The sequence below is a fragment of the Patiria miniata genome, unplaced genomic scaffold (assembly GCF_015706575.1).
Source record: "Patiria miniata isolate m_02_andy unplaced genomic scaffold, ASM1570657v1 HiC_scaffold_7, whole genome shotgun sequence".
NCBI classification, from domain to species: domain Eukaryota; kingdom Metazoa; phylum Echinodermata; class Asteroidea; order Valvatida; family Asterinidae; genus Patiria; species Patiria miniata.
The window spans coordinates 39,141,090-39,164,170 of NW_024037074.1; the positions used below are offsets into that span (position 1 = coordinate 39,141,090).

At 40.6% G+C, this 23,081-nt stretch overlaps 1 protein-coding gene across 1 annotated transcript in view; it reads left to right on the forward strand.

Moving 5' to 3' along the window:
* Positions 1-17,389, forward strand: part of LOC119745547 (serine palmitoyltransferase 2-like) — a 36,212-nt gene extending 18,823 nt beyond the window's left edge. The window contains exons 3-12 of the mRNA XM_038221941.1: positions 363-517; positions 2,864-3,009; positions 5,306-5,430; positions 7,847-7,940; positions 10,007-10,112; positions 10,615-10,834; positions 12,061-12,187; positions 13,686-13,821; positions 14,335-14,464; positions 16,150-17,389. Of these exons, the coding sequence (XP_038077869.1) occupies positions 363-517; positions 2,864-3,009; positions 5,306-5,430; positions 7,847-7,940; positions 10,007-10,112; positions 10,615-10,834; positions 12,061-12,187; positions 13,686-13,821; positions 14,335-14,464; positions 16,150-16,260 (1,350 nt within the window). The 3' untranslated portion in view covers positions 16,261-17,389. The remainder of the gene's footprint in view (positions 1-362; positions 518-2,863; positions 3,010-5,305; positions 5,431-7,846; positions 7,941-10,006; positions 10,113-10,614; positions 10,835-12,060; positions 12,188-13,685; positions 13,822-14,334; positions 14,465-16,149) is intronic.
* Positions 17,390-23,081: the final 5,692 nt, after the last annotated feature.

A 23,081-nucleotide genomic window follows, 5' to 3' on the forward strand; every position in this document is an offset into this window, starting at 1 on the left:
TTGTAAGGTAAGGGAACCAGTCTAGCTGGCCTGCACCCGTTCATGAACATGTAACCAATGGCAAACAAAATTTGGACTGAAAAAAATTGTAAATTTGGAGCAGTAGTTGAAAAATAGTTAGGTTTTTCCAACGGTGGTCGGCCGACCACCGTTGGAAATGTATACAAAAATACCATTTTCTCGACACCAGGTACCATAATTTTACAGGATGCTTTAGACTGTCATTTACCAACATCCTAGTAAGGTATTTCGTTAAAACTTGGTAGTATTATTTTTCGATGTTTGCAAATGTTGTATATTCCCTTTAAAGTGACAGAAATTTGAATCTTCTCTTATTTCATATTTTTAAATTCCCCACACAGGACTTTGTTCCACTCTTTCAAGACTTCGATAGCTTTTACATTCGGAATATATATCGGAAACTGAAAGACCTATTTGAACAGCCCATCTGCGGTGTTCCGGGGGCACAAATGGACGTCATGGAAAGGCTGTCACCGGACTGGAACTGGACTTACATGTAAGATGACTGTTTAGCCAGTAACAATTATTTTTTGAGACGTACCCCAGGAACTCTGATTGTGTCAAAGGAGAGTGCATTGTACCATGTCCTGATTTGGTGTGTTAAATAGATTTGAAAAGGTTCAAATTTGAAAGGGTTGTGTGATAGGTGCGTCGCTTTTCTTCAGTAGGTGCTTAACAATTCAGGTCATTCTATAAATTTGGGGTCCACTTAAATACCTGTCCCTGTTGCATCTGAGATGATTTTATCATTCTGATGCACTGCTAGATGCAGTCGTCTTCCAAGATAAGACTCAAGAGTGATTATGAAAGTACAACTACCGATACCAACCCAACAAAGTCATTCTTAACCCAATAGGTCGCTCTAAAACCTAGTTTCTGTATCGAGGTAAGAAACGCAGAGAGCAACACAAACAAGACCCAAACTGCAACGCAGACACACGGTGCATGTATGGAAACATGTTATCCGCAAATGTGGCCGACAACCTAGACAGATGCAAACTATCTCGTAGACAACCGGCAAAGTTGAACCGGGTTCAACTTTGCCGACTGTTATGCGTACTGTCTGCGTAGGTCAACGTCGATATGGAAACTAGGCTTTAATGATACTTGAATGGCAAATGACAAAGTACATGTAATGTACAAAGGTAATAGGAACAGGAAGAATGCCACTCTTTGGACCCTAAATTTATGAAATGACCCGTCTGCAAAAGCTGGGTCAAAACGTGTTACTCAATGAGTGTCAAAAGTATACTTAAGGTCATCACTACTCTGACGCACGGGGTGTGTAGATTCCACAAAAGGATGACTCGGGATTGGATGATGATTCACCTCTCCCGGTTGCCATGGGGTCAGTCTTACAACTGATAGGTGCGTTTGATGGTTCCGACTGTGCATTGAGGGATGGTGTACCGGTATTTCCATACTCGGTGCGAATTAAACAAATGCAAAGGTGTGATGCCACAGCGTAATTGGGCTGTAAATGTATCATCACAACCGTTGAACATGTTTCAACTTTGCTCTGAGCATTTCTTAACATTTAATTTGTGTTGCACTTATATGACGGAATTTGCGTCAGAGATATGTACGGTATATAAATTCAATATTGGGTTGTGCCCTTCACCAACATATTTATATAAAACACTGTATACCCAGTGTTGTCCAGGGTCTTGCAAGAAAAGATTCACAAGCTACTTGGGCATTCATCTGAGGTATCCTTTGTTTTTATGTGGTAAAGTAATGCAAGTCTAATATTGGGTTTGCCCTTTGCGAATGTAATGTTTTGAAGCAATGTATACTCATTGTTGTCTGAGCTGGGGCTTGAGAGAACAAAAAGTGCAAGCTCGCAGAACGGTAGAACTCAGTATTTGAAAATACACATGTCCCTGATGTTAATTTTCCGCATACAAACTGATGTAAAAAAAAAAAGTCATAGTATCGATTTGTGAATGCAAATCACAGGTCCTGCAGTCTCAAGTCAAGTCACAAGTTATAAATGAACTGTTACAAAAGCATTTCCTTGTTTTTAATCAACTGTCACTTTCGACTGGAATTTTGAAAAGACTTGTGATGTTACCGTACTTGTGACTGGACTTGTGATGGACTAGACTACAGCAGCCGATTGCACGAAACCTTGTGCAATGGCGCAACTCTGCTTGCGCCAAAATTTATTGCCTAAGTTGTGCAACATTTCACGCTGCCAACATTTCACTTATGACACATTTCACGAAAGTGGGATAGTGCGTAAGTCCGCGACTTGTGCCATAAATTATGGCGTAACTTGTGCAATCATTTTAGGTGGCGTAAGTTGTGGCACAGCGACCGAAAATTACATATTTTACCAGCAAATGGGGACTGTTGTGGAGCCCGTTATTGCACAACTTATCAAGGTTGATACAAGACACTCACAACTTTATGTTTTAAGTAAATGAATTCCCATTTTACTCGTAACATAATTTTTAGAGTTGCCAAACGATTCCGAGGAAAGTCGGACAAAATAATTTTCAAAATGGAGGGCTGAGGTGATCCAACGACTGTTTCGCAGACGAACAAATTCACACGCGAACAGCCGTCGTAAATGCTGTTTTTACCCTCGTCCAAGATGTTAAATTATTAATAAATGTTGCGCACCTACGCCGATTGTAAGTTTATTGCGCAGCTGCGCAACAAATTTGTTGCATAAGTCTTACGCATGGCGCAAGCTGCGCACTTTTTCGTTAATTCGGCTGCAGCACTGCCATTGTATTCGGTACCCTCCACCTATGTTGTTTGATTTTCCAATTTCTGATTTGCGTACTATTCATGCATTTTGGTTTTAAAAGTTCACTGTTTTTCTTTTCAATAGCCTGACAGGGCGAGTTTTAAAAACGATCAACTTGGGTTCCTACAACTATCTAGGATTTGCCGAGACGTCGGGTCCTCGTCATGATATGGTGGAAAAAGTCACGACGTTCTATGGCAACGGTGTGTGCAGCTCTAGGCAAGAATTAGGTATGTTAAGTCAAACTCTCTTTAGTACAAAATATGCTGGATTTGCCCACAAAATAATGTTCTATCAAAAGTGCGCTTTAAGTTACGCACACGTTTTTCCTTTCCATTGTGTGCACAATTTTGTGTACATTTTGTGATTTTTTTTTAACTGTCTGTGACTGTTCAGACAGCAGGAGGGTTAAACATTGAAAAATGCTGTTTAATTAAAGTCTCAAGTGTAAAGCTTGGAGTTTTTTGGTTTTTTTTTTTTTTGCTTCCTGGTTGCATGCCCCATGTATGATTTTAACATGTTCGCATTACATGCAAATTTCTAGAAGGGCACTGCACTTTACATGTTTGAAGCACAAAGTAAAACGGGATTTTGTGCATAAAATGTAATTTGTAAATTTGCTGGTTTGCACCCGTTCACGGATGTGTAGCTGATTGCAAACAGATTGTGGACTAACTAAATTTGGTAAATTGGGGGCAATATTTGGAGGGATTTTTTTTTTTTTTACTTGCCAACGATGATCGGCTGACCATCGTTGGAAATTGATAGAAAAATTTCACTTTTCTTGAAAATGACAGTACAACAGGTGCCATGTTTTTACAGGATGCTTAAGACAATTATTCACTTACAGTCAAGTACATGTATGTATGTATGTAAGTGAATTCTAAGGTATTTCATAATAATTTGGTAGTTTTGTTTTTGGATGTTTGCAAATGTTGTATGTTACATTTAACATGATGGAGTTGAACCGAATGCTGTACGGTGAAACATTGCTTCCCTGTTTTCCTGTTTCCTCTGACAATATTTGGCATACACGTAGCCTTGTTAGGGGTCACTTCCATAATAAAAAGTAATGCCAATGCGTTTTCAATCCCTTTGTGTGACATCTATTGTGCACAGTGGAAAAAAGAGCTTGATAAATTGATGTTTGCAAATGTATATTACATTTAACGTGATGGAATTTGAACCGAATGCTGTAAGGTGAAACATTGCTTCCCTGTTTCTTCTGACAACATTTGGCATCTGTAGCCTTGGTAGGGGTCACTTCCATAATAAAAAGTAATGCCAATGCGTTTTCAATCCCTTTGTGTGACATCTTTTGTGCGCAGTGGAAAAAAGTGCTTGATAAATCGACAGTACGGTACAATAGCAAAAAAACAGTGAGAAATCTGCAGATTATGACCTTTTGGACAGGTTGAATATAAATGAGGTCCATTTATTAAGCTCAGTCATCCCTCATGCGAGACTCTTCAGTTATTTAATCTCTTTGACCACTGTACAGATGAATTTTTGGTAGTATTATTGTAACCATGGGTTCAAAAATTCTTTTGTAGCCCCTAAACAATACTACATTTTTCCTTGAAATACTGAGCTACTCTTTTCTCGGGTAGCTCAGTTGAAGAGGAAGTGGTGAAAGACCATTTTTTTACTGCAGCTGGTACTTGAATTACCGGTATTTGTAGTCTTCTTATTCATAACTTTGAGTGCATGGAATTGTAAATGGCTCTTTTGTCCCTGTACAATGTATACATACGAGATATTTATTTGTCTGTCCATTGTAATTCGTCAAGCCACACACAAGCTTGCCACCGCTGTTGGACTTTGTTATTATCCCTTTAATGTACCTTTTATTAGTTTACTTTCACTTTGCCAGGAAGAGGAAATAAATGTTTCAATTTATCATTTGGATTTGTGTGCCTAATGATATTGAGTGGATTATGCCCACAAACGAGACATTAATGCTTAAAGAGCACCCCCCCCCCCATGTCAGAAATACAATAACAAATTGTTCATGACATTTGGAAAGCTAGTTCAAATATTCATTGTCAGTTTATATCCAAAGTTTTAGTGGGATCAGACAAAGCACTTTGTAAATATGGTCCTCAATAATGTCGATATTCCGATCCACATTTTAGTCTTTGGATGAGTGAATTTTCCAGTACACATTCAATGGAAAATAAAAATAATAAAATGAGAAATTGGCATTTTGCACGAACGCTACCTCCCATTTCTTTTTTGAAATTTGGCGTCAAACTCAGAATGGCTTTTGTAAGAACAAAACTTGCACCCTGATGATAATTAGTTCCCTCCCAACCTTTATAGGGTAAGCTGGAGGTTTTGTATGCTAAAAACAATGTTGATATAAAAAAAAAACAGTGTACTTGTCGTGGAAAGGGTTTGCACAAGTGCCAGAAATCATCTCAAAAGTTGATTTGTTTCAGTACAGATGCTTTGCCACCCAGAAATTCAGATTAAGATCGAGACTCTGATCTGCCTTTTTTTTGTCTTTTTGTTTTTCATTTGTAGGCAATACAGATAAAAGTGAAGAGTTAGAGAGGCTAACGGCTCGCTTTCTGGGCACGGAGGACGCTATGACTTTCAGCATGGGCTTCGCCACCAATGCCTTGAATATTCCCGCCTTGGTTACTGAGGTAATGTCAACTAGGTGATTCGCAGTATGTCAATTTAAGGGCATAAACATTTTAAGTTTCAGATTGAAGTAAAGTTATGAAATTGCTGCAATAAACAAACCAGTTCCGCTGTTTGCAGCCAGAAAAAGTTGTCTTTATACCGCCCTCACTTGCTCAAAATATGGCATGTCGCAGTGCATCACCAAGCGTTTAGTACCTGGGCCCAATTTGATTGGTCTGCTATTTACTGTTAGCGAAAATCTGCTCTTGCTGTGACAGGAAATTCTGTGCTTACGGTAAGCATATTTCATGGGTTAGTGAATACATCCCGTAACTAAGGCTGTGTACGAATCAACTGGCTGCGGCCGGGAGTAACACACTCATCTATAGGAAGTGGCCGTAGCCACAAGCCAATGACTTCAATAGGCGCTTGTGTAATTTCCAGCCGCAGCCACAGCCACAACTTTCGGACATGGCCTAAGGATTCTGTGCTTACTGGGTTAGCACAGAATTTTCTGCTGGCCTTGATAGCACAGAATGATGATCGTGAGGGCAGAATTCTGTGGTTATATAGCAGGGCCATGAAATTGGGCCCTGGAAGCCGTTTTCATCATGGGAAAAGTCAACATCTGTTTATACTGATAGACATTGCCATTTAGCTCATATAAGAACTTGCCGACTTATCAGTTTTTACCTTTTGTTGAGTTCATGCAATTCCAGAGATTTTTTTTGGGAATACTGACAAGCCATTATTATTTACAAGGTTTCCAAGTGTAGAGTCTGTTAACTGCTGTACAATATGCAGGAAACCAACTGTGTCGTTGTGGACTGGCCTCTTCAACATGTTCAAGGCCAACGCTTGGTCTAGCGCTGCATTGTTAATTGCACTCATGTCATTATTGCCTTAACAAGCGCATGTCATTATTGCCTTAACAAGCTTAACAAAGCATTATTGCCTGAACAAGTGTTGGCCTCTTCAAGGTCAATGCTTGGTCTAGCGCTGCATTGTTAATTACTTAATTAACTCTTTCACTATGTCATTATTGCCTTAATGAGGTGGAATTAAACTCCATTTTAATTCGCTCTTTTCACGCTCCGCCATTGGACATGCACAGCCTAGACCTGGCAACTTTACACAATAAAAATGGCCGCTTCAGCGATACGAACCCCGACTCGGGAATCACTGAACCGGCTGTATTTTTTGTGTAAAGTTGCCAGATCGAGGCACTGCATGCCCATGGCGGAAGTGTGAAAAGAGCAAATACACTGAATGAGAGATTAAAAAAACAAAATTGTTTAAAAAAGTCCCAGTTAGCATTGCTTCAGAACGTTTATGCTGAGGTGCTTGGCGATGCTAAGCACAATTTTCTGCTAACAGAGCCTCCGTCTATTTCATGGAGACTGTAAGCAGTAGGCACACAAAGGGAAAAAGGTGCTTAAATTAGTGACGTAACAGGAGAAATCTCCATGCCCGTGCAACCATTTGCATGTATCCACTCCATAAGGTTAACAAAATCGTCTGCTTTAGTTAGCAAAATTTGTCTGCTTACTGCTTAGCAGCGATATGAAATTGAGCCCAGCATAGGATTCACTTTCCTTGTCCAAACAAATCACACACTTTTTTTCATTGTCTGCATACCTATTTTGTTATCATTCCTATCGTAAGCTGATACTTAGAAAGTCTCAATTAGAATTTCAATGTCTAAAGGTAAGTTTGAATTAGACAGTATGAAATTGTGCCTTTGAATAATCGGTAAAACAGGAGACATTCTCAATCGCTAGCCACACGCAAATACTCAGCATTAAAGTGTCTAAGCTTGAAAAAGCAGTTTAAATACGCAAGATGCCTTCCAATTCTCAACGATTGCAACCAAGGCCAAATTGCACGGCGCTGCTTTGCAGTTTGCAGAAAAGTTGTGCTTAACATCGCAGAAAAATTTGCTAACCTTAAGCACTATTTCACGGCGTGGATGTGCTAACAGATGCGTGTGCATGGAGATTTCTAATGTTAGATCACTAGGTTTTAAAGCAAACTTTTCCTCTGAAGTAAGCGTGCCTTTTGCTGTGCTTATGCTTACGGTCTCCATGAAATAGACAGAGGCTCTGTAAGCAGAAAATCGTATGCTTAGCAGCGCCGTGAAATTGGGCCCAGTTCCTACCGGTAGCTTACATGTATGTCCTTCCATAGTAAATTTCCTGAGCAACATTTTTTTCGGAAGCAGTATAAAACAAAATAAGGTAGTTCCAGTACACCTATAGAGAATGAAATGCTCCACTAACTATTGAACTGATTACACTTTTATGATTGCAAGAGTGGGACATTTTAGAGTGTGCCAATGAGCGCCCTGTAGACTAGACAGTTGTACGTGCCGTACAAGTCTTTGTTGTCTGCTTCCTAGCAGTTAATGTTACTACTATGTCTGATCTCTCCCGACAGGGTTGTCTGGTCATAAGCGACAAGCTGAACCACTCTTCGTTGGTACTGGGTATCCGGCTGTCTGGGGCGTCAGTCAAGGTCTTTGAACACAACGGTATGTCTCATTCATAAAAATTCATCATTCTGAAGTCACGCATGGACCTCCATTTGGCAGACCAATATTGCTTTTGTGTTGACACGAAAAGTTACGAGGCTATTTGATAGTAATAGACGAATTGGTACGTGTATATTTGTATATGGTATTGTAAACTCACAAATCCCCAGGGGTAGCAGGAACGCTACGCCGGCTATTATGCAAAGCAACTGCTGCGTGACGATTATTCTGAATTACTAGCTAGCACAATGCTTTTGTCGGTTCTGGAAGCCTCTTTGACTTCACAGTGATGCTGTGAGTGGATTGCTAGCTCCATGGTTCCAAAGAAATCATTGTCTGTTGTGATATATTCCATGGCACCTCAGGTGAAGCTGACGGTGCCAGGTACCCCCTAGAGAGTGTAAAAACCCTTTGAGTATATCACAAAAGACTGTATTAATTTTGATGACTGTTACGAGGCTTTTTGAAGTACTAATAATGTAACTAAAGACATCAGTCATTTTTCAAATGAACCACAAAGGGAGACTGACTAGATGAATTATAACAATTGACAAGTTGAACAAAGAAATTGACTAGAGCAGGGCTTGAATCTCCAAACTCCGGATAACCGTTCCGGTGCTCTTACCAACTGAGCTATCCAGCCTTATGTTGGCGGTTCCCCAATTTGTCAATGTCTGTGTTCAAGGGGCGTTAGTCAGAAGTCGTCAACCTGTATGCCATGCAGACAGGGATCACGCCCAACGTCACGATGCAGACCTGGGAAATGGCAAACGGGGATCACTCAGAGAGGATACGGCTTTTGTTTCTTTTGGATTGAATAAAAAGTCAGGAAGTTTTTACACCCTTGTACACATGCAAATTCTGAAGTCCAATACTTCGGTTGTTGGTATTCATGTCTGCATTACAGGTGCGCAGGTACGTGTTGACACGTACACACCCTAGTATGCATTACCTACAATGTACCTTGTGCGTAGGGTCTAATTTTTGAGCTGTGTTGAACAAAGCAGTGAGGACAAAAATATTCAGAGGTCTATGAGAAAGAGGACATGAGTTGATGTAGATTGCCATGGTCCAGTGGTTACAGTGTTTGACTCATATACGATGGTGCGTCAGTTCGAACCCTGCCAGGAACATGGTGCTTGTGTCCTTGGGCAAGACACTCTACTACAGTTTCCTCTCTCCACCCACATGACCCAGGAGTATAAATGGGTACCTGTGAGGGTAGAGACCAAATTGCGCTGATCTCGGCTGCAGTAAAGTGATCTCATGGCCTGATGCACAGGGTAATAACGGTGAAGAGCTTTGAAACCTAGCTTTAGTGGAAAGTGTTATTTAAGCGACTTATTTAAGTATTATCATTAAGCTGTTTATTTAATTGTTACCTGATTTCAACAAGCAGCTGCATCCAGAGCTTTAAGTCATCTCCAATGCGGGTGTAGACATTGTGGGGCTGCATGTCCCACAGGGATTAGTACTGAAGCCACTCCTACAAACAGCAAAAACACAGTAGCCAACTTTGTTACAGCCTTCTGTGGAACGCTGTGGTCCAGTGGTTACGGTGTTTACCCAATGTGCCATGGTACATGGGTTTGAACCCTGACGGGGAACATGGTGCTTGTGTTCTTGGGCAAGACACTTTACTACAATTGCCTCTCTCCACCCAGGAGTATAAATGGGTACCTGTGAGGGTAGAGGACTGAATGTTGATATCGCCTGCCGTGTGGTCTCGTGGCATGATGAACAGGGGGAATAATTGTAAAGCGCTTTGAGATTGTTGATACGATGGAAAGCGCCATATAAGCAGCATCATCATTATCGTCGGTTTTGAGGCTGCTGTCCAGTCTGTTCTGGGTTGGCCTGCTTTCTCCCTATGGCTCTCCTCCACTTGGCCCTGTCCGTCGCGTCCCTCGCATTACAATTTATTATTGATGTACCCGGAGAGTCTAAGTAACTAATCACACATAAGCTCCTGAGGTACGTCACATAAACAACTCTCAATCATTGAAATTTCACAATCTAATCCCTAACAAGGTAAAATGGAATCTTTTCCTTTTTTTGTATTGCAGACACAGTTGATCTAGAGAGGGTATTAAGAGATGCGATTTCATCGGGTCAACCAAGAACGCACAAGCCCTGGAAGAAGATTCTAATCGTTGTGGAAGGAATCTACAGGTATAAACTTAACAACGTTCTAAATTTAGAATCCATTTAGATGTGTCAAATGACACATTTTTGGAAATGTCCATGAATACCGCCCCCATGTGTTCTAATTTGTGGTCGGTTTGTAATTGGGTGAATCTGTGAATGGGTGCAAGCCAACCGAGTTGAGAATCGTGTCCCTGATGCTGATTTCAGGTTTGTGTCAAGAGAGGGCGCAATTCAAAAATATGTCTCGGCAACTTTGGAATTCAAATCGAGATCCAGAATATTGTGTATTCATTTGTTCTGTTTTTCCAAATATACAGCATTCACAGAGCTAAAACTTCATCAGGTTAATTGTTAAGCACTCGTCTTAAGATATTGAGCACTTCTGTTGCTTCAAATGAAAAAAAAATCACAACTTACAAATGGTCTACCAGCACTGGTAGTCTTATGTCTGAATGATGATTTCCTACCTTTAAGGCAAAACCCAGTATTGTATTTCTGATTTCCCAATTTCTTTTTTTGTACGCAGTATGGAAGGGTCCATCGTCAGACTGCCTGAAATGATAGCCCTCAAGAAGAAATACAAGTTCTACCTGTATCTTGACGAGGCCCACAGCATAGGGGCCCTTGGCCCAAGGGGTAGGGGAGTCTTGGATTTCTACGGCATCGACCCCAAGGAAGTAGACATCCTCATGGGAACATTCACCAAGAGCTTCGGTGCCTGTGGTGGATACATTGGCGGTAGCCGGGTAAGTTTACTTGGGGTGCGATCAAGTAGCTCAACCGGATCGACTCGGGTTAGCCCCGTGCCGTTCGATTAACTCTGACGTCATTCTCGGGGCCCACCCGGGTCAGCCACCACAGACCCTGCTCGTTGAGTAGAGTCAGTGGTCGAAATACGTCGCACGCATGCATTGTTCATTCTAAATATGGCGGACGGACAGCGGAAATCTTAGTAGACCCAAAATCAACTTTCAAAGTCTAAAGGTAATTATTCATTGAGTTCATTGCAACTTTAGGGGCTATAATTCCAGCCCAACGTTTTTGAGTTTTGCAGTTGACTAAAAAGTAGTAAATCTCAAACTAAGACCCAGTCCGAAACGGGCGTTTTGTCAGTGGCTACATCTGCGGCTATGGACATCACGTGAGGATCGTGATGGCCCGTGGTTTAGCATTCGATTAGCCCGGCTGTCGTGGCTAACCCGTCTGCCTTTACTCGAGTCGATCCTGGTGAGCTTCTCGACCGCACCTTTAAAGTCTTGTATTTTCTTTTCATTTGTCCATAGAGCTGGCAAGTCAGCCTGAAAAACTGGCAAAATTTTATGTCAATATTTGACTTGCAGGCACATTGCATTGGTGCTAAAATTGTGTGCGACAACCAATTTTGGGAGATTATTTTTGTTTCCTGTTTGGACTTACTTGGTGAAGGGCAATGAATAAGTTCTGTGGAGAATAAAAAGGAAAGGATTACATTTTAAACACTTTTGAAAGCGCCCTCTACTGTTCATGCATGAATTATATCATATTTTGCTGGTCCCAGAGGGACTGACTGTCTCTTGTGAGCCGGGCAGTGCCATTTTATAGGATGAACCCCTAACACCAATGAATCAGCTGTGGAGCTGCTAAGCACAGAAATGTGCTTAGCATGAAAAGTCTGCCTCGGCAAAAACAGGATTACCAACCAAATTTCCATGTGATGTATATTGCTTGTGCTTGGTATTCAGCTGTTGTTTGCTTAGCATGAAAATCACGTGGAGTTATGGCTGGTAACCTGCTTTTACTCAGCCAGACTTTTTTGTGCTAAGCAAATATTTGTGCTTAGCATCTCCATTAAAAAAAAACCCTGATGCATGAAAAAAAGTCCAGTGAATAGCCATGCTGAATGGATTGAGTTGGATTTTCGACCAGCTTGACTAGACTTGAGCTTGTCTTGTTCAAATGATCATTGGTTTTTATGCACGTGTTGACTCGACAGGCCCTGGTTGATCACATCCGAAGGCATTCCCATAGTGTAGCCTACGGTACCTCCTGCCCTGCACCCATCGTCCAACAGGTGATCTCTACCATGACTGCCATCATGGGCGAAGATGGGACAAACACAGGTCAGTACACACACTCTTGTTTTACTCTAGTCCCGAGGACAATGCTTTGTGTTTCCCTTTGTCCCTGTAATATAACACTCTCCCATAGACTAAGCACGTAAACGTACGATCGAGGACAGTTTCGAACAAAAGCACCGTCGTTCGAGGACTGAAAGGATCTTTTGTTCTCCCTTTGTGTGTCTGTCCTCGAGCGAAATACAAGACAGGAACACACACTCTTGTTTTACTATACTCCCTAGGACAATGTTTTGTGTTTCCTGTTGTCCCTGTAATATAACACTCTCCCATAGACTAAGCACACGAACCTACTACAGAGGACTGTTTTGAACGAAAGACCTAACGCCCGAGGACTGATAGGATCTGTTCTTCTCCCTTTGTGTGTCGGCGTGTGGGGGTTATTTAGAACACGTACAAGTGGTCTTGTCTGCTTCCAATTTGTTGGTGGTTGGTTTTCTTGGTGTTTGGTCTGCCCGCCTGGTTGGATTTTTTTCTTCCCCAGTTTGATTGCTGCCTGTGTGTTACCTGTAAAATGGTACTGGTGGGACGTTCTGGCAAAATGAGACGGAACTGGGCACAGGCCGTAGTGGAGAAAAATGAAAGAAAGAAAAAATTGAATGGGTGTGATTTTTTTTTGGATTTTCAGATTTATTGTAATCTTTGATAGTCTACCACACATATTTCCAAGAAATTATACAAACATTGAGGAATAAAAGTGTTTTTAAGGAAAACCAATGGCGATCTTTCATTTTCACAACAAAAAACAGTTTTTCCTAGTATTTTAGTTATTTGAAAGGTTGATAAATGCAAACTTTAAACTGCCATAACTTGTCAAGGGAATGTCCAATTGAAGTGCAACAAAAACCAGTATTGTAAGGAGAATTTTATTCTCTTTCCTAACACCCGCAAACCTTCACTCCGACCTCTGCCAAGTTCTTTCTCATTTTGCCAGAACGCCTTTTTTTAAAAAACTTTGGCTGACTGCAGTAACCGCATTAATGATCACGAGTTAAGAATGCTGCAATGCAGTATCACTGTACAGAAATGTGTATCGTGATACTTTTTCATGAATAAACCCAGATTTTAGTCAGAATATTTCTGGCACCTGAAGTCAAAATTTGGGACATCTTGTAATGGAGAACAGACCTCAAACCAAAAAAAAAAAAATTGCGTTCCTCGTGCTATTTTTGAGTTCATATCGACAAATTAGATTCTTTTTCTAAATTGCTATTTTTCTAGCAACACAAAAGTTGCTCACTTTTGAATGAGACGTCGACCGAAAAAATAGGCCCTGTTTAGTTATTGAATGATTACCTTGCAATTTTGAATAACTGATTGCCAACTGTTTCATGTATTTATAACTTTTCATGTTCTTAATTCAAATCTTCAGCAGATTCAGATTGGCTTGACTCGGCAGTGTCAGTCTGAAACCGGTGTTGAAGAATTACAAAGTCATCAGGACTTTAAAGATATTTGTCCATGATTTTATCGTCAACTCCAGGGCAAAATCGCATTAAACAGCTTGCGTGGAACACCAGGTACATGCGCCAACGACTCAGGGAAATGAGGTTTACCGTTATCGGCCACGATCAGTCGCCGGTCATACCAGTCTTGATGTACATGCCGACAAGCGTCGGGTAAGATTCTTTATAGAATTTTTATTTAGTTCTGTCGGTTAGGAACGGGTCTGTCGCCTTTTGAGGCTGCTTAGATCATTATAGTTTAGGGTTGGGGTGGGGAAGTTTCAGAGGACAATGGTCTATTGGGTGCAGTGTCTAGCTTATGTGATTCCAAATCTCTGACAGGGTGCATGGTCCTTGTGTTCTTGGGCAAGACACTTTACTATGTTTACCTCTCTCCGTCAAGGATTATAGATATCTGTGGGGGAAGGAAACAGTTTGTACTTATCTCTAAATTGACATATGTGACTTTACAGCCTGTTGGTGGTGGATGATTGCATTTGCATGGGGTTGAGTTTCTTTTACGGTACTCGTGGTTTGTTTTCAATCGGGTACCCCGTTCCTATACTACCCGTTAATTTACTCCTCCACATTTCATTCACGTTAAAGTGAAAACGTGTTGGTAGAGGTACGGTAGAAATTCATTGACCATCAATTGCTCTTGTTTACTTTCCATCGTTTTTCACGTAGTGCTTTTTCTCGGCTGTGTCGAGAGAGGGGATTGAGCACGGTGTCCGTTGGATTCCCAGCCACAAATCTGTTGGAGGCCAGAATCAGGATCTGTCTTTCAGCTGCGCACACCAAGGAAATGCTGGACAAGGTAAATAAGAGTTGCCTTGCTCTGAATCTCAAATCTAAGATTTTGAATTGGTCCTCTGGTGTTGTTAAGTCAAGTCCCCACGAGTCGACGCAAATCAGACATAAGTAATCCAGTCTCTAGTCTAAGTCGCAAGTTGTTCAAATGAACTGTGACATCGTCTGTCCCTTCTGTCACTTACGAGTGATTTCTTGTCCTTACATGTGGTCTGCTGCCCTCTATTGTTTACAAGCTGTACTGCACCATCAAATGTGCATTAAGAAGCATAACTAACGTTTTGACAGACAACATTCAAACTTGCAGGTATCAAAAATAAATAAATAAACAAGTGAATAAAACTGTCATGTTTTGCTGTGGATTACAGAACGATTACTGGTAGGCAATTTTTTTTCAAATTAATGTTGACAATTTGAAAAACAAGTGCAAGTGCACAATAAGCTCTGGCCGTCTTACATGAAGTCTTGCACGAAATCTATCAAAATGATCCCTGCCAGAGCTTAAAAATGCGATGCCCAAAAATGCGACGCCGGGCTCCTTTCATCCACGCCAGTGAAGCGTGAATATCCGACTCCATGATATGGACTCGTTGGTAGTATTGTGCATGCGTACGTATGGTAATTAGGAGAGTGAATGGTCACATGCGAGGGATCAACCAATAACGAAAAGGAGTCCGATATTCATATTTTACACTGGCAGAAATGATTTCAGCGTGCAACCGACGGTAACGTTGACCGGAAATTGCGTACAAGCCTGGGCCGCCATCCCACACAAAAATCACGCTGCGCTAGTCTGTCCCTGAGAATTGACAAAAAAGCCCCCGAAGTTTCCCATAAAATATAGCGTGCTTTATCGCGTGGCATATAGCACGCTATATACCACGTGACTATAATATTACTGTACATATTTTGCCTCCATTTACAAACTTTTCATAAACATCTTTCCGAATTGTTACAAACAATTTTTGTAAAACTATTCAACTGATTGTGCTTGCTTTTTTTGAAAATTAAAATTTGGTAGTTCAATTTTATGGGAAACTTACAGGGCCTTATTTTAGTCAATTTTCCAAGGACAGACAGACCGAACGACCGACCACAAAGTGACATGTAGAAGCTCGTGCCAGAGCTAAAATTGTGGACTGAAAAGAAAATCGATTGCGTTCGATTATTTCTCCCGCGCTTACTCGTGCAATCGCGACAGCGTTCGATTTACCTCTCACGTGACTTCTCGCGCTTACTCGAGCCTGGCCCAAGTGACCGACTCGCCGAGCCGGTTACTTGGGTAAGTATCCCATAAGGCAATGCAATAAACATGGCTGCCAACGTGACGTCCGGCGGGCACCTCAGGCCATGTCCGAAATGGGCTTCCAGAGCTACGGCTATACGTCTTTTGTCAGCGCGTCCCCGCGTACTTTCAATGGGCGTGGATCTAGACCTAGCTCTAGACAGTTGATTCGGATGCAGCCTGTTTCATGTCAAAGTTCAACTTTCCGGCTCGGCTTGCACGAAACTTTACCCAAAACCGTTCGTTTATTTATCTCCACTGCGCATGTCTGTCATCGTCCGAGGAGCCAGGCGCGAGTAAGCTGGGGGAAGTAATGAAACGCACTCATCCAAAAAAATTCTCTGATGTAATCCCTTGGTGTTACAAATTGCACCTACGTGTTGTATGTTTTTTTATGTGAAATGCAGGCATTGGAGATAATGAGCGAAGTGGGAGATTTGGTCAGGGCCAAGGAGGCAGGGATGCCATGCTCCCCGCCACTGACGGAAGAAGAGCTGCAAGAGCTCGTCTGGTGTTGAGACAAACTGTGGGTCGACCTCACGTCCTGGTGCTGTACATCCTCCTGTTTCTTAACGACTCCAGATAGGTGGAACTTAACTTAGACTGTAGATTGTATCCGTACATTGGATAGACACTTTGCTGTCGGCGGCCATCTTTGGGGTTTTGTGTTATCTTAATTCCGTAACAATGAATGCACAAGAGTTGCTGTTCATGCGTATCCCTGTGGAACAAACGCACGCACCTCTGAGATGGCTGAATTGCACGAAAGCAGCTATCTGTGGAACCATGTTTTTTTCAAGTGCAAACCTTTGGACAAAATCGTCTTTAGATAATATCTTGGATATTTATTTTTCTTTTTTTCTTTTTTTTTCAAACAAAGTTTCAATTTGAAAGCTTCCTAAGGGCATTTGTTGTCAAGATGTCGGAAAGAAATGTGCACAGAACAGAGCTGTTTTTAGAACAAACAAATTCTTGGAACAGACAAAAAGGTAGATGAGGTTGAATTCGCACATCAGAAATATTCAAAATTTGAGTTAGCGTTTCTGCTGAAGGAGTTAACAGATGCGAAACATTACGAATTGATTCATTAATTAGCCTCTGCAATGATGACGTTTCACACATTGTTTACACATGTGTTTTTCTATGGGAGCCTGATGGGGACGATGGTTTGTAGCCCCGTAGAAAAACGCACAAGTAAACAAAGTGTGACGTCATCAGTACAGAGGCTTATTCTGCTGAAGTTGTATACAGGTTTTAACCTCTGACCTGTCTCTCTGGGCATTTGGATTTTATAGGCATTGGAATGTCGGTTAATATTTCCATGGAGATCTTTTTTCTTCTTCAGATAAGTTCCTTGAGCGACTTGTAATTTTTTGTAAATTTCTTGAACAATCTTAAACAAATTTCTGTTATTTTTTAGCCATGAATTGATCAGTCTCTTCCCTGCTAGAATTTCTCCATGGTGTAAACAGTTAAATGGATGATTCTATTTTTGTGTATGAGCATTCATTGCATTTTGATAAACTTATTTTTCTGTGTATTTTTTTTTGGGGGGGGATGTCTTAACATTGTGAGTGCCTTTCATTTAAACACCTCTTGCACTAATGTGCCTTGATAATGGCATTTACAGCACAGCTGAATTTACAATATATAACTCGCAGAACGTCTGTGCTTACACTTGGGAAGCATTTAGTCAGTGGTCCCATGCCTTTGAATGGTGCCTGCAGTACTTTTTTCTTTTGTAAATACTCTACTTGCTGTCTTCACCAAAGATTCTAAAAAAATAGTGTGTAGCATTGTGGACTCCAATAGAGCTCTCTCACTGACCAACGTGACCTGGCCTACATCCGGGTTCCGGAAAGCAAGCGTTGCCATTTAGGTAGGCAAAGATCGCATAGTGCGCCACGCGCAGTAGGTAGTAGGCAAGCCTTCTAAGCTGTGATGGAAGGCAACAACGGTGCGTGGAGCCAACACCCATTGCTGGGTTGCACAATTATGACAACCGTAGTGATCATTATGCCATTTGATAAAGAATTTGTGGTTAATTTATTAGAAAATACGCCCTACTGTCTAGTTTACAATGCACAACGTAGTTGCTCACCAAACGCTTGCCTACTGCAATGGTGGTCGATCACGGGAAAACCACATGATCACGAAAAATCGAAAAACTAACTTACAATTTTTCATCCTGTTTTATTTTGGTGGTTTTATACATGGTGGAAAGTAAATATCTTGAAAGTAGAAGACAAGATGCATAGACCATGCCACGGGTCGGCCACAGGCAAAACAATTACTCCAGTGACTTTCAATGATTTTTTTTCTTCAAGTTATTGTATACTGTTATGTCCACGTTTTAATCCCACCCACATTTTGAGGGATTGAAGTTTAGATTCGCCTGCTTTTTTTCATGTGTATGGCATCGTCACGCGACCACAACTTTGTAAACGTGACCTGGGGCCAATTTCACGGCGCTGCTAAGCACACAAATTTGCTTAGCACAAAAAAGTCTGGCTTTTAAAAGCAGCTTACTAGCCAAAACTCCACGTGATGTATATATTGCTCGTGATTAGTATTCAGCTGTTGTTTTTAGCATGAAAATCACATGGAGTTTTTGCTGGTAAACTGATTTTATAAGCCAGACTTTTTTTGTGCTAAGCAAATTTTTGTGCTTAGCAGTGCCTTGAAATTGGGCCCCGGTCTGCACACCAAATTATCTGTTGAGCATCCAAATGTGCTGCATGCCAAAATTGGCCTCCTACATGCTGTCACTCATTAATTTCAGTACTATTCTTTAATTTGTAATTTTTCATTACATTTTTTACATCATTATAATATGACTGTAGATACTCTGTAACACATAGAGACTTTTGTACATCTTTACCGCCACTGAGGTACTAGGCGACGTGAAGTTTTGTGACTTAGTCCACCAAAATATGTGTGTATACCTGCAAATTTGATTTTTTTTTGGGGGGGGGACGTTTGTTGTTTTTCTTTTTCTTTTTTTTACTCCATAATTGAAGTTCTTGTTAATATATACTCTGATATGGAAGGTTTTTTTTTTTCAGTGAAGATAATGAATGTTGGTGACGTCAAAATTCAACTGTCCTTCCGATTGTAAAATATATTAATAAGTTTTTTATCACCAAGTTTTGTCTTTCAGCCGGTAAGCAGCAGGCTATGGGTTTTAGGTCCACCGAGCAGACAGTGCTGTGATTTTAAGCATTACGTTGGTGAAAGGCAAACTCCAATATTGCAGTTCATATCTTTAAAGGTATTATACAATATTTGCAAACATAAAAAAACCAAACAACCAAATTATTATGAAATACCCTACTTGACAGTAAGTGATAGTATAAAGCACCCCGTGAATCATGGAGCCTTTTGTGCTGTCATTTTTAAGAAAAGTGGAATTTGTGTACCAATTTCCAATGATGGTCGGTTGACCATCGTTGGAAACAAAACTGACTTTTTTTTCAAATACTGCCCCCAATTTACCAAATTTAGTTAGTCCACAATTTGATTGCAGTCGGTTACACATCCGTGAACAGGTGCAAGCCAGCTAGTCTGGTTCCCTGACCTGACAATTCCCAGAAGTCTATAAACTCTGTTTCATCTGAAGTAGGGTCAAGGAACCAGACTACAAGAACAGCTGGTTTTTCCAGCATCTTTGAACGCAAAACTTTAAACAGGTCAGTGTAACAACATTTGCTGTAAAATACAAACCCCCAAGTTCTTCCATTTCTAAAAATTACAGCAAAAGCAAATGTTGTATATTACCTTTATTATAGCTGAGTGAAAGATGACAAACAAATATATATCATGTCGTTAATACTGGAGTGGTCGTTTACAGAGGTTCATTGTATGATATCTTAAGATTTGAAAAGCTTGTCCTTTTTGTGTGATGATGTTGAAATTATTTAGGTTTTAGTGTGGTTTTATTTTAATGGGAAAAATATTGATAGCAAAATACCGAGGGTGTTGAGTTTGTATTGACCGGAATTTTGATGTGTCTCGTATAATTTTGTAGTTTAAATCAAAAGGTTTATGTACATAACTTTGCTGTAGAGATATCTTTTGAGAACTTTACATGTGCTTTTTCGTCATGAAGTGATGCTTTCAATGAAGCGATTTCATCTTGAACAAACGCATTGTACATACCAAGATAGAATGTGTAATAGAACTAGAGTAAGGCCCCCCCCAAACAAGTCTCCGGTTTCTGGTATGCGTGCGCGTAGCCGTAGCCATGCACGTCGGCAAAATGAAAAAGTTTTTTTCTCAATGAAAGATGATGTCTCAAAACCGCCAAACTCACTGGTTTGACTGGAATCCTGCTGCTGCACAATTATAACGTGTTTTTAGATGGGGTTATGATCGAGAATAAGATTTATGTGGCCTCTCTGGACTGCCATGTATTTGCACTAAATATAGTCGGGCACCATTTGCAGTCATCAGCCGACATTTGAAGCAAAAAAAAAACGTTAATAAAAAACAAAAGCCGCGTCGCCGCACCACTTTTTGGGCAAGCTCCATTCCAGAAAACTGGAGACTTTTTGGGGGCCTAATGGTATGTTAGAGTGAATTCTGTGTAGTTGACATAGAAGTGAGAAGAAAAAAAAAAAGGTGCAGCAAACAGAAGATGTGGAATGATGATAAAACTCAGCTCACTAACTATATATTGTATCTACTGCGCAACTTTTGTTACTTGTACTATTAAAACTAACCGGATTATGATATTCAGTAAACTGTTGTTTACTTTTAACCAGTTAATTTTATTCCGTTTTTTTTTGCTACAATAATTAATTGTGACGAAAAAATTTAATAGCAATCTTATGTCACACTAATCGCTTGTGATTTTGTAAATATTTTTCTATGCATCAATCAAAATATATATTTAATTTTTTTCAAGGTGATTGATATTTTGAGAGATATAATTAACTATGTAGTATATATTCAAGTATGGTACTATGTAGTGAACAGAATTTATCTATCGGTAGACTAGATTTGAAATAATGCCGTGCAGATTGTCGTGTATATTTTAATTGGCACAGAGCAAATGACATTCTGGCAAAGGGTTTTACATCAGGAAGTTAAAAGAAATCATTGTTTGTACGACACCTCATACATATTCATAAGCCAAATGCACTTCTGTCATTGGTCAGCGATCCATTGCGCGTGGAAGTAAAAGTAGCTACCCTGCAAGGGCGGATCCAGAACCAGTATTTTAGAGGGGGGGGGGGGGGGGGGGGGGGGCGAAGAAGGCTCATTTTAAAAAAAAATTAAGTATCCGCTCCGTTCACAAGTACCCCCTCACCGGCAAAGAAAGTACAGCTGGGGGTGACCGACCGACGCCATCTTGCCCGACTGCAATTCATTTGCCGCGATGCGCAACCACTGCGTGTACATACAGTAGTACAAATCCTCTGGTGTACGTGCGTCACACACAAGGAACGGGGCGCGTCAACCAGCGAAATGTCCCACCCATGGGACGTCGTTGCTAGGTAAAAAGGGCACCCTCTTTCGTGGTCACACGGAGCCCATATATTATCGTGCGCTTTTTCCACATTCCTATATTAAAACTAAACAGGTATGTGTAGCTGATGGCTTGTGAGGGATATATACGCAACATTTTAAAAAGTAAATAGAAAGTTCACTGTGCCGAAATGCCAAACGTTGATTTTTCTACTTCTCTGCATGATAATTAGTGCCTTCAAATGTGATAAAATTCCTCCCCGTTTGGAAAATCGATGCTTTATTTTGCCAACTTTTAACGCTATATCAGTTGGGAACTGATTCAAAGCAACTTCGGGACAGTTCCTGTCGTGAAAGCGTTGCACATAAGTTGCTTTAATTTGTTTGCCTGACATTATGTTGCAGCAGTACCCATACCATTTAGTTGAGAGGGTCCATGAGATGTTTGTTAGCTGCGGGATAGCAGCTCAACAAATCATCAAGTCTCTCTGTTAGTCCGTTAGTCAGTAACAAACGTTGACATGGTCTATTGCTCCTACATATTTGACCGATTTCAACCAAATTTTGTCAAAAGTATCAGTAGCCCAGCCCCAACATGTCACATGACCAAATTGGGGTCAAAGGTCATCATGGGGTCACTGGGGTCAAAAACCTATTTTTTTTTACTCAAAACACTACTTCCAGAAATGACATGGCACAATCACGTGACTCGTGCATGAAAACGCATTCGTTGGCCCGCACTAGGTTCCGAGACCCGATTGAGCTTGTTTCTTAGGAACACAGTTTTTGCAACTTCCTACTTAAATGTATGTAAAAAGTTTGACATCCTTGTTTTGGTTCATTTTTCCAGACAACTGAGGGCGCTGTTGCTGTGATGTCATTTCAGTTAGACACTGTTCAGTTTAGGGGTTTCCTGTCCAACATGTGAACCCAAACATTTTCTCATTAAAAACATCTGTGAGAAAAGTCATGGGCTATACTGCCATGTACTGACACGATGTAACATTGAGGTTTCTGCCTTAAATGACATCACACTTTCGCTCATGAATATGGAAATTTTCATTACCATAAAAACCAAAAAGGCACCACACTACCTTTGAAAACGGCAAAACGAAAATTGAAAATGAGTGAAATGTGGCTCAAGGTGCATTTTCAAAGATTGAATTTAAAAAAACATTATTCATCTTATGAATAGTTCATGCGGTACCTGCTGCTATGTACATGTACATCAAATTCGAACCAGCCAGCCGATCCTGTTGGCTCGGTGGTCGAGTGGTAAGACATCTGCACTAGAAAGCAGGAGGTCGTGGGTTTCGAGTTCCACCCGAGTGATTTTTTTCCAACTTTCACTCGGGAGGTAACACACTGAGTATACAGTGTTTGTACGTCGGTGAAGGGCAAAACCTAATTTGATTAAACAACATTATTTTGCATGGGCCCTTTGATAGCTACTGGACAGAGATTTAAATGTCTCATTGCTATTAAAAACTGCATGCGTGAGTCAAAGTGTAGAATTTATGTAGATATATAACATTTGCTGTAATATCCTGCTAACGTTTCCCATTTTTCCTAAAACCAGTTTTCCTTCCCACCTTGTCTTGGTTGATATATAAGATTTAAAGCAATTTGTATAATTTATACGGTTATCTACGACGCCTATACATTCAGTTGCTTAAATGTGTTACAATGCATATCATTTTCAGAATTGTATTCATTAGTAGATTAGTTTTATGGTTTGAGGTGTTAATTGTGCAGAGTGCAGTACATGTACATGTAATTCCTACATTGGTGTAGTAAATAAAGTGCACTTTTGAGTATGGTTGTATTTTGAAGTGGTTTGCTTTCATTAGCTGCGAGTTCATCTACAGGC